Raw genomic sequence first — 17,698 nt, forward strand, 5'->3', positions numbered from 1 at the left:
TTGTACTTGCAACCAGACTAGTCTCATCACAGTTCCTATTGCTATCCCTCCTATTATCTACTTTCCCAGATGAAGTTCTCTCCCCTTCTTTTCTCAACATTCTATGCCCTTTAAAGTACAGTTTAAATTCTCCTATATTGATTTATTTTTAAATCATTTTTTAAAAATTAGTTACATTGTATTAGTTCCTGCATTAGGTACAGGTCTTCTCAATCATCCCTGACTGAAGTGACTGAATCTCTCCTCCAAATCCCCAAGTCACTAAATTTAGCGATTCTTTATGTCCAAATCTTCTTTTAGGATGCAAGCATAATTCTACCTAGATATGAGAGTGATATCATTGTTTGGGAGGAGAGAAAAGAATTCTTAACTAAAGAATTTTAATTTAGAGTATTTTTCCAAACAACATGTCAAGACAATTTTTAGCATTAAGTTTTACAAGATTTTTTATTTCCAAATTTTTCTCCCACCTTCTCTCCACCTTCACTCTTCCAAAAATGGTAGGCAATTTGATAAAGATTATACATGTGCTATCATGGAAAACATACTTCCATATTAGTTGCAGTTATGAAAAAAAGAAATAGATCAAAAAAGAAAAAAACCGATAATAATAATAATAGAATATGTGATAAAATATGCTTCTCTCTACATTCAGAGTCCATTGGTTCTTTGTCTAGATGTAGAGTATAACATTTTTCTAAATGAGTCCTTTATATTTGTCTTCAAGCATTGTATTGCTGAGAAGAACTGAGTCATTCATAGCTGATTACTATGCAATGTTGCTTATAAATGTTTTCCTGGTTCTACTAATTTCATTTGGATCATTTTACACAAGTCTTTCCAGCTTTTTCTGAAATCTGCTTGCTCATTATTTCTTATTACACAATAGTTTTCCATTACAGTTATACATGACAGCAATTCTCCAATTGATGGGTATCCTCTCAATTTCCAATTATTTGCCACCATTAAGAAGCCTGCTATAAATATTTTTTCATGTGTAGGCCATTTTCCTTTTTCAAATTATCTCTTTGGGATAGGAATTTTGTAGTGCTGCTGTTGGATCAAAGAGTATACATAGTTTAGTTGTCCTTTGGGCATAGTTCCAAATTCCTCTACAGAATGGTTGTTTCATTTCACTGCTCTACCAATAGTGCATGAGTGTCCCAATTTTCCCTTATCTTCTCCAATATTCATCATTTTTCTTTTTTGTCATATTAGCCAATCTTACAGGCATATGGTAATACCGCAGAGCTGTTTTAATTTGCATTTTTCCAATTAAAAGTGATTTAGAGCACTTCTTCATATGCCTACAGATAGTTTTGATATCTTCATTTGAAAACCACCTGTTCATATTCTTTGACCATTTATTAATTGAGGAATGGTTTGTTTTCTTATAAACTTGACTCTATTCTCTATATATTTAAGAAATGAGTTCTTTATCAGAAACACTAACTATAAAAATTGTTTCCCAGATTTCAGCTTTGCTTCTGATCTTGGTTTCAATGGTTTCATTTATACAAAAGCTTTTTAATTTAATAGAATCTAATTATGTATTTCACATTTTTTAGTGTTCTTTATCTCATTTGCTCACCCTTCTACATAGATCTAAAAGATAGGCTATTACTTATTCTTCTAATTTACTTATAGTGTCACCCTTTCTATCTAAATTATGAACCCATTTTGACTTTATCTCAGTATAGACTATGATATAACTAGTTTGTTCCATACCTTTTTTTAATTCTATTGTTGTCCAGTTTTCTCAGCAATTTTTGTCAAATAGTGCGTTCTTATCTCAAAAGCTGAGGTCTTTGGGTTTTTCAAACACTAAGTTACTATGGTCATCTGCTATTAGTGTGTTTTGTGTGCATAAGCTTTTCCAGTAATTTCCATCTTTCTTAGCCAATGCTGTATGATTTTGATGATTACTTCTCTATAATATAATTTGATATCTGATCTTGCTAGACCACCTACTATTGTTTTTTTTAATTAACTCTTGAAATTCTTGACTTTTTGTTATTCCAGATGAATTATTTTTTCTAGCTCTTCAAATAATTGAACTTTTTCTATTTTTCTATTATTTTCTATTAAAATTAAAATAATTTTTGGCAGTTTGGTTGGTTAAAACAGTTTAATTTAAGCAATACTGTTCAACATACCATGCATAAGATAAGTCTCTAAAACTATGATTCTGACAGGTTGCTTCTCTCTATTGCTTGAGAGAATTTCCACATCATAGATCCCATGATACCATCAACCAAATTACTTTTAAAAGAATATGAAAAACAAAATTTAAAAATAAAGACATCTAAGTAATATTCAATGACTTAAGTCTTTATACCTAAATTGTCAAAAAAAATTAATGATTTATTTTTTTAAATGTTGTAAAGGTGATGCAGAGATAGAATATAAGTTGAACTAGAGGGCTATTAAGCTCCCTTTAAAATCTGAAACTCCATGATTCCGCACTTTTATAATTCTGACAAAGTTTATCTGAACATTAAGTTGTTTAGTCATATTTTTGCTCTATACTTTCTATTTAAGAAGATTTAGCCTATCTGATATGATTTACCTCTTATATATCTCAAGCTATCTTTCTTCTTTTTTTTCCTTTTAGTCTCTATTAATGAAGTTGCCTGTCCAAAGTGGACTTAATTCCTTCCATTCCAACTCCTTCAGCCTTGCTTAATCTATTATCATCATCTCCTCCTCCTCCTCCTCATTCTTTTTTTCCCTGTTTCACCCCCTTCTCTCCTCTCTCCCTTCATCTCTATCTGCATGTTTATTTCTCTCTCAGTCTAATCCTCGCACCCATATCTCCCTGTACTGACACTTTATTTTGGCTACTGGCTTCTTATTTGAGCTTTGAATGCTTCTTTGAATATTTCATTATTACTAAACTTTTCCCATGTGACTCTTGTCTACCCCAAGTAGAATGTATGATCCTTTAGAATGGGACTTCTTAATTGCTTTGATGCAATAAACCCCCTGAACTACCTGGTGAAGCCTATGGATTCCTGCTCAGAATTACATTGTGAAGCAAATAAGATAAAATACCCTAGTGTAATAAAGGACATTGGGATAGAGTTACCAATTTTTTTTTAAATTCATGGATCTCAGCTTTAAAGCCCCTAATTTATAATAGTAATAACCACAATAGCTCACATTTATGGAGTGCATTATTTTTAACAAGGAGCTTTATGTATGTTAATTTATTTGATTTTCACACCTTGCCTATGGGATAGGTGTAAAGTTCTTTGGGAGCAGGTTTCTTGGGGGCTTCTGGAAGCAGCCTTCATTTTTGTTCAGAGTAATGACCACAAGAGTTGCCAAGAGTTACAAGTCCAAATTCTTTATTATCTCTTTCAAAGTCTTGACTCCTTTCCAGGGACCCGATTAGCTTTCTTAGAGGCCTTTCTCTCTCCTTGGTTCCAAGAGCTTGAGCTCCTGCCACCAGCCCTTTGCTTCTGCCAGCTTCTCTCCAAATCTACCTGACTGAGGCTTCTAGCTTATATGCTCTACACTGAATATAAACCAATTATTATATCACTAGGAAACCATTATTTGTTGTAGGATTAAATCAATGCTAAACTAGATTTAACCATTGTCTCCTTAATTCCACTTAGTACCTTGTTTCAAGTTCTGGCCCATAACAGATAGGTGCTCTTATCATCCTTATTTTCCAGAGAAGAAAACTGGAGTTAAGAGATGACAAATGACTTGCCCAGATTCACACTGATAGTCAGTGTCTGAGTCAAGATTTTAATCCAGGCCTTTCTCACTTTATTCACTGCACCAAGTCAATCATCAGCATCAATAAAGAATATTAACATATCTCTGTAGGGTTATGATGAGGGTGAACCCTAAAACTATGTCCCTTTTAATCCACAAAAGAAGGGAGATTCGGGGTCTCAAGCTCTCCCCTGGGAAAAGAATACCTCTCCCAGACAATGCCCTTTTAAGTGGTTTCATTCAGTTGGAAATCTTGGAAGGAAATCTTGCATCCTCTATTGAGTTGAAGATTAGCCTAGGACCACTCCCAGTCCCAGTTAACTGCTCTTAGTTGGAGATCTTGGCCCAATATTCCTATTGAGTGGCTTGAAACTCCCAGATAAGTCCTCTTTTTTTCAACTGGAAATCTAGGCCTGGGGCATTGACAACATTGAGGGATTCTCATCCAATTCTGAATGGAAACCCTAACCTCAGACAGCTAATTAAAGACAATTCTGAACTCCAGATCTCTGCAGAAGTCCGAAACAGGAATTAGCCTTGCCAAGGAAACTCTCTTCTTGGCAAAGCTGCCTGTTGGGACTCTTGCCCACTGTGAAGATGTTCTCTTCTCAGTGTTAACCTTTGCCATTTTCCCTGACAGGACTTTACCCATTGAGAATTCTGTCTTTCTAGCAAAGCTCACTTGTCAGTACTAATAAAAATCCTTTTTGCCATCCAGATTTTGGGTTTGTGAATTCTTTCTCATTAGACCTGCATCTCCGAACCACAGGGGATTCCCCACCTCAATTCTCTACCACTAGCACCACATCAGTTACAAAGCACTTTTGCATCATTGTTTCTTAGGATCCTCCCAAGTCTTTAAGATAAATAATACAAGTATTGTCATCACTCTATTTTTAAATAGATTAAATAACTGATACTCAATGAACTGAAGTAATTTTCCAAAGATCATATAGCTAGTAACCAGCAGCAGCAGAACCAGAAGGTCTTCTCCCTCATAATCAATCAGTAAGTGATGTGGATTCTAAACTGGTTTACTCTCAGGAACTGCTAAAACTAGCCCATCCTCTTCCCATTATCAATTATTATAAAATAAGTTTTTCCATATTGTCTTCAGCATAAAATGAAGCTGAAGCTCTGGAATCAGTTCTAGGTCTCCCATCATTAGTATTCCAATCTCTGAGATTGTCTTGATTAGCATATCATTAGATAACCAAACTCCTCCTTAGATCCTGTCCTTGCTCCTCCTCTCTTTGAGCTTTTAAAATTGATTTCCCCAAAAATAGCAAGTTGCTTAATCAGAATGACTCTGCCTTGCTAAGTCACATTTGTTAAGTCTATGAGCTATTTCACATAATAATTGGCAATGCTCTGCAACCTGTGATAGATATCTCTTACTTAATTTCTTTGTGTCACTAATCATTATGTACTTCCAAATCTATTTTGTATTTCTATTCCATATTATCACTTCAGTAAGCATAGCCTTATGTACCTACTAAGTACAGACACAAGTCTAGCATTTATTGTGCAAATATATTTCTTTCTGAGAGTACAAGTAAACTATTATCTGGGCCAGGTCCAAAGAACTAAGATTACACAGGGGAAGGGTAGTGTCATTGTTTTCAGTCTGGAATCCATTCAGCTTTTTTTTTTTTAATCTTCTAAAGTGCCCATTGGAGTCATCTTGCCTCCACACACACAAATACTGAGCCAAGGAATTAAGTACATAAACAGAATGCATGATACTGATGGGATTTGGAATCAAATTATGAAATGTGAGAGCAATTGCTGGTTCCAAATGATGTGATTTACGGTTCAGCACCAAATATTGAAATTGATGTAGGCACCAAATGTTGGGGTTCAATCAGGTGACCAGAGCCATTGTCTTTGACAAAAGGTAGATTTATTTAGGCAATTACAGGCAAAATGAAGAAATGCAAAAGACACCAAGAGTAGTAAATATGAAATATAATTGGGAGGGCATCTTGGCAACAAGGAAAGAGGTTTTAACAATTAATGATGGAAAAGACAAGTTCCCTGTGGAACTCACAATTAACCAGCAGAAAGAGAACACCCCATGAGGTTGGAGTATGGCAGACTTTAGCAAAAAAAAAAAAAAAAAAAAAAAAAAAGATTTAGCTGGCAGGCTAAATAGCACAAAACACCCTAAAAGAATTAGTTAAATATAAGGAGAAAGAATAGAGGCATGGTGGAGGATGAAAGGAGAAACACCACATGAGATGAGGGAGGAAGGGGAGAAGAGAAACCATGAGGCAGAGTGTCATGATGGGCTATAACCCAAAAGAGATTCAGCAAAGATGGCATGAGCCATCGACATATTTATTGGGGAAATTCAATCTCAGGGGTTTGATATCATTTGGATTTCTGACCAAACATAACAAGTAAGGCTGCCCACAACTTCCACAAAAGGTTGTACTTTGAGTTTAAACTGATCCCTATCAGTGTCCTTCCCTGCCTGCCCCAAGAAGCAATCCCATCAATAATCCAGTCCTTCTCTGCAAATTGCAGCCAGTTACTCAGGACCTCATCATTTATCCACTGTTTTAATTTGTTAAAGAAATCTTTTGAAAAGTGAGTTGAGGGTCCCTAAATAGAATGGAGTCTAAGGAACCAATACTGAAATTTTAGGGGCCAAGTCCAGAGACACTCGTTAAGTAACGTCCAGAAGTTGGAAATGAAATACAATGACCTGTGAGATTCCAGGTCAGGCTACAGAGATGAATTGAAGCCAAAGTTTGGTGCCAAGTCAAGGGCTAGTTTGTTACCAGGGCAGAAATCAGAACAGGATCAGTTTGCTCTTTAGTGAGGATCCACTCAGACATTGGACAGTATTTTGCTGGGGTCCATTTGTCCCATTTCAGTACCATAAAAACAACACAAGAATAGAAACGTAAAGACCTAGATTTTTGTACTGATTCAACCACTTGCTCATTGTGCGATCCTGGTCAAATTACTTCCCTTTGGGGAGAAGAGGAAGTTGCATTTTCCTAAACAATAAAATTTATTAGAATGACTAAACAGTAAAATTTACTAGACTGACTTAGATCTCTGCAAAGTTTCCTTCTAGCTCAAAGAATTTTATGAATTTCTGAAATAGACACATAGAGAAAGAGCTTAAGAGAGATAAGACTAGGTAGTAGTACTTTTTTCTTCCTTAATATCAACTGAATGCCTTGTATCTCTAGAGAAAATCAGAGACAATGGTCAAGACAATTCCAATCATGGTGAAAGAGTATGTTGCCAGGAAGTGTTTGGAGAGGAGCCACTGGTGCTCTAGTTTACAGAAGAAACTCAGTAAACATCAGAACACCAGTTTGGTTTCCCTAATCTCCAGCTCCATGGAGCAGCAACAATAGGCTAGATTTCTGCACAAAGAAACAGAAGACTTATCTCAGAACAAGTGATCAGCAATTGTTGAATGAATGAATGGAATAAATGAATTTAAAAGTTAGGAATGCATAATAAATTATGAAGGAATTCCGACTTTATATATAGATGTAGCAAGCACCTCTAGGGTTACCAAGGAGATATGGATGCTACAAATGGACACCTGTTGATCAAAATGGAACTCTCACAGAATTCCTCTACTTGGTCCTCAAAAATTAAAGACTCATGCCACCTGAATCAGCCAGACTGTCGATGAAAAAGTAATTTTCTATCTCAGAGAAAAGTAACTGTCCCAGAAATGCACACATGGAAACTGGATATGAATATAAGCACACAAGACAAGGCAAATTGCTGTAAGGGTGAAAGCAGGTATTAAAAGCTAATTAACAGATGGGATAAGTACATCATGACTCTAGTTCCTGAAAATTAATTCCTTCAACAAAGATCCAGTATCTAGAATTAGAAGTGATGATCTAATAGATATTTTCATTTTATATTTGGGGAAATAGATTCCTAGAAAGGTGAGGTGATTTTGCCAGTCACAGAAGAGATAAGTAGAATAGTCAAGATTTAAGGTAAAGTTTTGATTCCAAATTAAGCACTCGTTCCACTAAAACATAAGCAGTCTTTCTTTAATGTTTCCTATACCCCTTAAAAACTTCCCCAGTTTGAGGAGCTTAATCCTTTGGATGTCTTTTCTTATTATACTCTCCCTTAATTTCATTTACTTCCATGGTTTCAATTATTGCCTCCACAAAAATTACTCTTAAATTTGGGTCTTCACCCATGATACCCTTCCCAAAAAAGCTTAAATTTCACAATTCTGAAAGTTAACTGAAATAGGAGGCTGAGTATTTCTCCTCTCCACTCCCATAACAACCAGTATGTTCAACAAGTCAGTATGTTAAAAAAAGAAACAATTATCTCTGCTTCTAAACCTAACCCCTCTTCTATTCTCCCTAAATCTATCAAGGGTATCAGCATTTTCAAAGGCACTTAGTTTTTTTTTCTTTTTTTTCAATCATAGCTTTTTATTTATAAGTTATATACATGGGTAATTTTACAGCATTGACAATTGTCAAACCTTTTGTTCCAATTTTTCCCCTTCTTCCCCCTTTCCTCTCTCCCCCCTTCCCCCGATGGCAGGTTGACCAATACATGTTAAGTATGTTAAAATATAAATGAAATACAATATAAGCATACATGCCCTAACAGTTATTTTGCTGTACAAAAAGAATCAGAGTTTGAAATAGTTGTACTATTAGCCTATGAAGGAAATCAAAAATGCAGGTGGACAAAAATAGAGGGATTGGGAATTCTATGTAATGGTTCATAGTCATCTCCCAGAGTTCTTTCACTGGTATAGCTGGTTCAATTCATTACTGCTCTATTGGAGCTGATTTGGTTCATCTCATTGTTGAAGAGAGCCAAGTCCATCAGAATTGATCATCATATAGTATTGTTGTTGATGTATATAATGATCTCCTGGTCCTGCTCATTTCACTCAGCATCAGTTCATGTAAGTCTCTCCAAATCTTTCTGAAATCCTCCTGCTGGTCATTTCTTACCGAACAATAATATTCCATAATATTCATATACCACAATTTATTCAAAAGGCACTTAATTTTGAACTCTTAGACTCATGTTTCCTCTCCCTTGTGCCCAACATCTAATCAATTATTACATTCTATTGATTTTACCTCAATAATAACCTGTCCATTCCCTCTATTCCATTCCTATTATAACTATTCTAGTTCTTACCCTCATTGCCTCTCAAATATATGGTCATGATATCCTCCAAATTGGATTCACTGCCTCCAATATTCTTCAATCTATACTTCAAAACTGTCAAAACAACATGTCTAAGAGGCATGTCTCATCATGTTACTAACTTTCTCAAACATCTTCAAAGACATCTTATTGTCTGAATACAAAACCATCTTGGCATTCAAGGACCTTCACAATCCGAATTCTACCTTTCTTTTCAAACTTTTGCTTAAAAATTCCTTTTGATGCGATGTAAATGATGAAGCTAGTGGTCGAGAATTGGGGTTGAGAATCCCCTCTGGTCAGTGCAGGTCCAATGCGGAAGAATTTGCAAACCCAAAAAGTCTGTATGGAAAAAGGGAATTTTATTGGCACTGAGAAGCCAGCTTTACTAGAAAGACAAATTTCTCAGTTTGTAAGGTCCTGTCAGGGAAATAATAAAAGTTAACACTGACAAGAGAATATCTTCACAGTGGGCAAGAGTCCTGACAAGCAATTTTACCAAGAAAAGAGCTTCCTTGGCAAAGCATAATCCTATTTTGGACTTCTGCAAAGATTTGGGGTTCAGAGTTGTCTTTTATTAACTGTCTGAGGCTTGGGCTCTCATTCAAAATTGAATGAGATTCCTTCAATGTTGTCAATGCCTGGGGCTTAGATCTCTAATAGAAAAGAGATCTCTTATTTTAGGGGTTGAGTTACTGGGAGTGATCCCAAACTAATCTCTAACTGAATGAGACCACTTAAATGCCCTGAAGGGTGGAGCCTCTTTCAAAGGAGAGTCTGGACAGTTTCAGGGTTCACCCCCATAACTTTCATGCTCTAAGTTGCAGTTAGATTGTTCTAATGATCATTTTTTCTTCAGAGATTGGAATATGATTGAAGCCAGTTACTAGAACGGAATCCCCAAATAATTCTATTTGTGGAAATACATCTCTTTTTTAAGGCAAAGGGCAGGTGATACCGCCTCTGTGAAGCACTTCCTAATGCACACAGCTATAAGCAACAAAACACTACTGAATGTGTTTTTTCAATCTGACTATTCTTACGCATCTATCATATTCCATTGTGCCTGTTCCAATCCACTGTACTACATAGTATATTTCTTGTGGAAAAACAATATGCCATTTTCATCTTTATTTCTCCAGTGCACAACAGCAAATTGTTGTTTATTATATGCTGAATTTAACTGTATTGTTAGGAGACCTTCTTAGGAAAAGAAGATTTCTGCTAATGAAGACTTGGTAGACTGAACAAGGAAATAAGACTTAAAAACACAGCACTATCAGGGAACTTCCCTTTGAGGACATAATTTCCTTTTCCATGAAACTTGCTGTGTACAGCTCCACCCTACCCACTTCTCCACCAACTGCTAGAACTTCCACTCTGTGATACTATGCTCCCATTGGTAAACTTTTACTTTATTTTCTCTTGATCTTAAACTACCTCCCCTTTCCTCTCCCCCTCATCCAGCCCATATTGCTTTCTTCATACCATGACCCAGAGTGAAATTCCTCCCACATTTCCATCCCTCCTCTTTCTAATTCTTGCTCTGAGAACACAATCAAATCAATACTACTATTCTTGCAAAGGACACATCAATCATTTATCCTATAATTCTAATCACCATTTCTTCAGACTTCCCCAAACAAAACATTCCTTCCTGGTCACCATTCCCTATATATTATCTTCCCCTGTTAAAATGTAAACTCAAGGACAGAACCTGTTTTCCTTGCTTCTATTTTGCATTCCCCATTTTTAATGGCATAGAGCACTGAATGAGAGCAAAGGAATGAAAGAATGATCCAAGACTATAATGTATGGATGGGATATGGGGAAAAGAATAATATTACTGGACTACAAAGAAGGGTTTAACTAGAATAGAATGAAGTAGATTAGGACCAAGTTCTGGGGGAGATTTTGAGTCCTAAAAATTAGGTGTATAAACATGCACAAACATTATGTCTCAGAGAGAACTTCTTCATAGGGGAAAGAATAGGGGAACCTGGACACATGTTTATAACTAATAAGTTTCTCAGGGAGCAAAGGTCCCCAGTGTCTGGAATATGGAAGAAGGAGAAAGAGATGAGAGAGAGAGAGAGAGAGAGAGAGAGAGAGAGAGAGAGAGAGAGGAAGGAGAGAGAGAGAGAGAGAGTAAAGGTGAAAAATCCTGACTTAAGGAGGGTCAATAATGCTTCAAGAAAACAGAAACAAGAAACAATGTCCTCGAAGTCCACTCAAGATAATCAGGTAAGCTGAAAGAGAGATAGGAAGAGATGATTTTTGATGTCTGCATTTCAGGTATCATAAAAATTGTGACCTATGATCCCAATGCAAGGCGAATTGTTCTCAAAGAGACAAATTCTTTTTTTTAAAGTATTTTAATGGCTCAGTATTGCTTCTATAGAATACAATCTCAAGTCAAGGAATTTTTTGGTTTTGCCTTTATATATTCTCAAAAGTTAACACTATTAATTGGGATAATTGAGTATTTGATTTTGGAAAATTGTAGAAGTGATTTTAATTTCTCTTCTGAATTGAATCAGTAGCCCTAAAAGTTACTGGATGACATCCTTTTATTCTGATGTTTACTGCATTCCCTCAGGCTTCTATTTCTTTCTCATAATTCAGCTTTAGACAATAATAAGAAGTACAGTTGGATGACAGAAAAAGGTAAAATTGGAGAGAGAAATGAGTGTCACACTGTAGATCCCTAGCAGTAGCATACCAGTGGAGAGAATCATCTTAGACAAGAATATATAAATCCAAAGTGATATGGCTAATGTAAACACCAGATGTTGGGATTCAGTTATGTGAAGAATTCACAATGACCATTCTCTTTGGCAAAAGGAAGATTTATTTAGAAAAGAGGTCACAGACAAAATGAAGGGATACAATGGATACCAGGAATGGTAAATATGAAATAGAGTGGGAGAACATAAGACAAGTTCCTTAGTGGAACTCACAATTATCCAGTAGAAAGGGAGGACCCCATGAGGTTGGGACCTATCCTTAGTTAGCAAGCTAAATCTATAGAGAAGTTACCCTAAAAGACTTAATTAACTATAAGGAGAAGTGGGGTTGAAAACCACAGTGGAGTTAAGAGAGATATCATGTCGCATGAGAGAGTGACATGGAGAAAGATATCATGAGATAGAGTACTAGAGAAGAATGACCTAAAGGAGGACAATCAAGGTATGGGTTATAGGTAGAATTTAACCTCAGAGACATGACTGGAATTTCTGACAGGACATAATAAAGTGAGATTGCCTAAGAACCCTGTAGAGTGTGGGTCTCAGGGATTTGACTTAACTTAAATTTCTGATTGGATGACCTACAGAAGTTGGAACCCCAGAGCTAAACTAATATCTACCAGTGCCTTTGCCCTGATTGCCTCAAGAACCAGTTCTTCAGTTTCTCTCTGTCCAACACCATTCAGATCCTCATCACAAAATATCAAATGAAATCAAATGTCGTGTCTCATTACAGCTCCTTCACCAATAGTGTGAGCTTTTTCCAGAGTGTAAATAATATCTCCCAAGATAATTCAAACATAAAATTGAAATGCAAGAGAATTAAATATACAATAGAAAACCGCAAGCTGTCCTTCATGTTGTTTTTATTCAGTTGTTATGTTCAAAGTTGTTATGTTCAACTCTTCATAACTTCATTTGTGTTTTTCTTTACTGAGATGCTGAAGTGGTTTGTCATTTCTGTCTCTAGCTCTCTGAGTAAAGCACAATTGCAGTGGCACAAATTTAGAGACATTTCCATTCCAAATATTCATACAGCCTATTTGAGCCCAATATACAATAGAGCCTACCTAGCTTGTAGCCACAGTCAGACACACTGTACACTGTACATTGACATATACAGTGTCATTTTAAACCTCTTTGAATATCAAGAACCACCACCAATTTCAACTCATTGTACATAGATATAACTGAGACACAGAAGGTTTAAGTGACTAGCCTAGGGTCACACAGCTAGGGAGCAGCTGAGTCTAGATTTGAATTCAGAATTTCCTGACTCTAGGCCTAGTGCTCTATCCACTGCACCACCTAATTGCCTTTATCCTTGATAAGTTCAAGCTTAATTATGGAATAGGATATAGAAATTTTAAGAATATGATTACTGAACTGCTTCTAAAATTCATGGTAAATGCAAAACCTATTATAGAACCATATTATTAATTACTACATTTATATAGGAATGGTTTCTGAACAGAAGAGAATCAATATTCTCTAAAAGAGATTGTTCATTGAGAACAAATCATACCAGACTAATTCCATTTCATTTTTTGATAAGTTTCCTAAATGACTAGAGGAAGGAAATACTGCAAAGGATAGCCAGATTTTGGCAAGCCTTTTTGGCATAGTCTCACATGATATTTTTGTATATAAGATTAAAAAGATGTAATCTGGATAATTGTGGCTCCTAAATCTAAATTTCATGATTGTACTGAAAGATTGTTAATCAGTGACTTGATTGAAGACAAAGACAGGGTGCTTAACAAATTTGTATTTAATATTAAATGGAAGAAGTTATTAATACATTGCATACTAGGCTTTAAATACAAAAAGATACCAATAAGGTATAATAATCATATCATATTTGTATATTATATAAGATTAATGCATTATATTTCATATGATTATTGCATATAATATGTGTATATTTTATGATTACTCATTGTGTTACACATAACACATGCAATGTAATATATAAGCCTATTAATATGAACTTTAAAAGGAATTAATATTATTTCTTAACCTTATGTTTAAAACATCAATTATATAAAAACATGATGTGGAACACTTGACTAAGAAGCATATGATGTACAAAGAAGCTGAGGATTAGGACATCTAGGTGGCGCAGTGGATAGAGCACCAGCCCTGAAGTCAGGAGGACCTGAGTTCAAATGTGACCACAGATACTTAACACTTTACACTTTATAGCTGTGCGACCTTGGGCAAGTCACTTAACTCCAATTGCCTTAGCAAAAAACAAAAACAAAACTAAGGATTTTACTAGACTCCAAATATTTGTCAGTAAGAATCAATAGTGATATCACACATATAGAAGCAAATGTGATCTTAGACTACCACTGACAGAACTGCAATGTCCAAAGGGAAGGAGATTCTAGTCCCACTATTCTCTGCCTAGCAAAACCACATCTGCAGAGTTGTGATTCTTTCTATCTGGGTGTCAGGAAAATACAGTGACATACACTTCATTATGTTTGAGAAGAGAGGCAAAGATGGTGAGCAAAGCCATGCAATATCACAAAATGAGATTTTCTCATTTGAATAGTACCTCAAATTCAGAACTAAATAAGATGGGAATATCTAAGTGTTCCCTGAAACCACAACAACTGATTCCAAATTGTTCTTTGCATTATGTCACACTATCCAACTTGCTTACTTAAAGAAATTAGATACATTTTGTCTAAAAAAGAGAGAGAGAGAGAGAGAGAAGCTCTATTTAAGAAGTTGGAAAGTGAAATTACTTCTTTTTAAAATATTTAAATCATGTATTGTATAAGAGGTATTAACTTTGTTCTTCTTGTCTCTTGAAGCAAAACTATATTAAATGAGTAAAAATTACAAAGAGGTATATTTGGAAACAGAAGGCAAATCTTGTTTTTAAACTGTGATAGCTGTCCATATCTGGCATGAGCAATATCAGGGAATTCTACATATTCACCAGAAAAATGGGATTGTTTGCAGAAGTCAGGTGACTGAGAAAAATAAATAAATATATACGTACAGGCAGAAAGTCAATTGTATCACCAGGATGATGAAACTTTTTGTACAACATCTGATTTAAAGGAGAGTATAGGAAAGAATCTTCTGTTCTGGAGAAATGGACAGGTTGAGAATAAAGAATTTAAAAAAGATGATTATTTTTTCTCAATTTATGTTTTTTTTACTTAAACTAGAATTTATTTTTCTTACTTAAGCTGGAAGGAACCCCTGGGAATCATTTTTTTTAAATCATACATTTTAATAAATATGTATTTTTGAGATCATATAGAACCTAAGAGTGGAAGATATGGAAGGGATCTGAGATTTCATCTAAACTCCTCATTTTGTAAGTGAAAAAACTGTTGCCCAAAAAAGACCATTATCCTGAGTCAAACAGTAAAAAAAAATAGTTGAATTGAAATTCTAAGTCAAATCTCCCAACTCCCAAGCCAGTACTCCTGTTTTTCTATTTTTTATAGATCATTGTTTGGATTAAGATCCTACCAACCATGGAACAAACTTTTTTGAAAAGCAGTGAGCTTTCTAAGTCTGGAAATCTTCAAGAAAAGGTGAGATGACCATTTTTCAGGAATATTACAAAGGGGGATTTCTGTTCAAATAAGAGTCTCTGAGACTCCTTCCAAAAATCTAAAATTCCATGATTCTCTGATTTCAACTTGATCAAGGAAAGATAAGAAAATTTATAGGAAAACTCACAAGCCACAAACCACAAGCCACAAGGTTCTCCCTAGTTACTTAAACATTATTATTTTCCTTGGTAGGTGAGTCTACCTAACATATCTTCAGTGGAACTCATACTGTTTCCTTCAAAAGATTTGGCTAAATTTATTCAATTCCATACTGGAATTGAATTCTGGAATTCATTCTGGAAAGGATGCTGATACTTTCCTCAAATATATTGGCCAGAGTTGTTTTATTCTACTTTTTCAGCCCAGATACATTGCTCCCCTAATTATCAGGATCTTGAATGCTACAGTAATGAGTTGGGTTTATGTGCTGGAAACAGGTCTTCGTTGAACATTTCAGGGTAACAAATGCTGGTCACAAAATATGATCATATAAAGACCACATAAATAATAAAATGGTTAATTGGAAGATGAACAGCTGAAATTCACAGACTCTTAAGTCAATCATTTACCCAGAAGAGGAATACCCTCAAAAATATCCCTAAAAGGTGTCCATTCAACCTAAATTTGAAGTCAAGGTGACTGGACTTCACTGCCTAACAAACTAATTTGGTTCACTATTTATCAGTTGAGAACAGACAAGGGGAAAGAGTACTTGATAAAACTGGAGACTTGTTTAAATCCCAGTTCATTTATTCACATATCTATTCTATGAACTATTTCTTCACAGAAATATTCTTCATATTCTATGAACTATTTCTTTACATAAAGTGAGGGACTAGACTTGATGATTGCTAAGTTTCCTTTCATCCCTGTAATCATAGAAACAAACTCCTAAAAGAGATATGTATTTATTAAAAATGATTTAAAAATCAAAACCAAAACAAAACAAAAAAAATCTTAGTTTAATTTTCTTTAATGAATGAATTTTTGTTTTCTTTCAGATGAAGCAAGTTCATGATGAAAATGGGAATCAAACTATTATCTCTGAGTTCCTTCTCCTGGGCATGCCTATTCAACCAGAGCTAACAACGCCTTTCTATGCCCTCTTTCTTACTATGTACCTTACAACAGTCCTTGGGAACATGCTCATCATCCTCTTGATCTATGTGGATTCCCGCTTACATACACCCATGTATTTGTTCCTCAGCAATCTGTCCTTCTCTGATATGTGCTTCTCTTCTGTGACAGTCCCCAAACTGCTGGTAAACATGCAGAGCTCAAAGCCAATCATCTCTTACACTAACTGCCTGACCCAATTGTACTTCTTCCTTTTATTTGCAGATGTGGAGAGCTTCCTGCTGGTAGCCATGGCCTATGACCGGTATGTGGCCATCTGCTACCCATTGCACTACACAGTCATGATGAGCCCTAAGTTATGTGGTTCCCTTCTGGCACTATCCTGGGCCCTGACTTTCTCCATTTCCTTACTGCATACCCTACTGGTATCCCAAGTAGTATTTTGTGACAGCAACATAATCCCCCATTTCTTCTGTGACATGTCTGCTCTGCTGAAACTGGCTTGTTCAGACATCCACATCAATGAGCTCATGATCTTTATCTTTGGGGGGCTTGTTCTTGTAGTACCATTCCTGCTAATTATTGCATCTTATTCCCGTATTCTTTTTTCTATACTCAAGGTGCCCTCTGTGAGAGGCATCCGTAAGACCTTTTCTACCTGTAGCTCCCACCTCTCAGTGGTCTCTCTCTTCTATGGGACAATCATCGGGCTCTACTTGTGCCCTTCAGCCAATAACTCCACAGTCAAGGAGACAGTCATGTCCATCATGTACACTGTGGTAACACCAATGCTTAACCCTTTTATCTATAGTCTGAGGAATCAAGATATGAAAGGGGCTTTCAAGAAACTCCTGGAAGGAAGAAAGTTCCCCTTCTTTTTGAAACTATGATATTGAAGCTTGTATCACAATTCTTTAAAATAAAAATGAGAATATATATTATAATAATAAGTTGGAAAAATGGAATGTAAAACATATTCTTTTTGATCATATTGCTTCTATTTCACATTTGAGCTCTGCATCCTTTCCCATATATCCTCACAGCAAATTATCTTTGTTCAATACACTTTTTATTACATTTCTCCCCTGAACAAATACCATTCAATATTTCCATCCCTAACTGACTTTTCCTGCTTCAAGTCTTTCTACTGCCCCACCCATAGTCTACATTCGAGTCAGTCTAGTTTTGTACACCACATTTCTCCACCTTCATATTTCAGTTCACCTTATCCTTTAAAATCCAGTTTAAATTCGTCTTCATTCATTCAATCAATTTTTATTAAATATACACTGTTGCTAGTGGGCAACTAAATAGTGCAATGGGTCAAGTGCTGCACCTGGAGTCAGGAAGACTCATCTTTCTGAATTCAAATCTGGCCTCAAA

The 17,698-nt window shown here is 35.6% G+C and overlaps 1 protein-coding gene across 1 annotated transcript; it reads left to right on the plus strand.

Moving 5' to 3' along the window:
• Positions 1 to 16,254: 16,254 nt before the first annotated feature.
• Positions 16,255 to 17,205, plus strand: LOC100918599 (olfactory receptor 1E5-like). The gene has a single exon (XM_031949245.1). The coding sequence runs from the start codon at positions 16,303 to 16,305 to the stop codon at positions 17,203 to 17,205; it is 903 nt and encodes a 300-aa protein (XP_031805105.1). The 5' UTR covers positions 16,255 to 16,302.
• Positions 17,206 to 17,698: the final 493 nt, after the last annotated feature.

This window comes from Sarcophilus harrisii, chromosome 2 (genome assembly GCF_902635505.1).
Source record: "Sarcophilus harrisii chromosome 2, mSarHar1.11, whole genome shotgun sequence".
Taxonomy (NCBI): domain Eukaryota; kingdom Metazoa; phylum Chordata; class Mammalia; order Dasyuromorphia; family Dasyuridae; genus Sarcophilus; species Sarcophilus harrisii.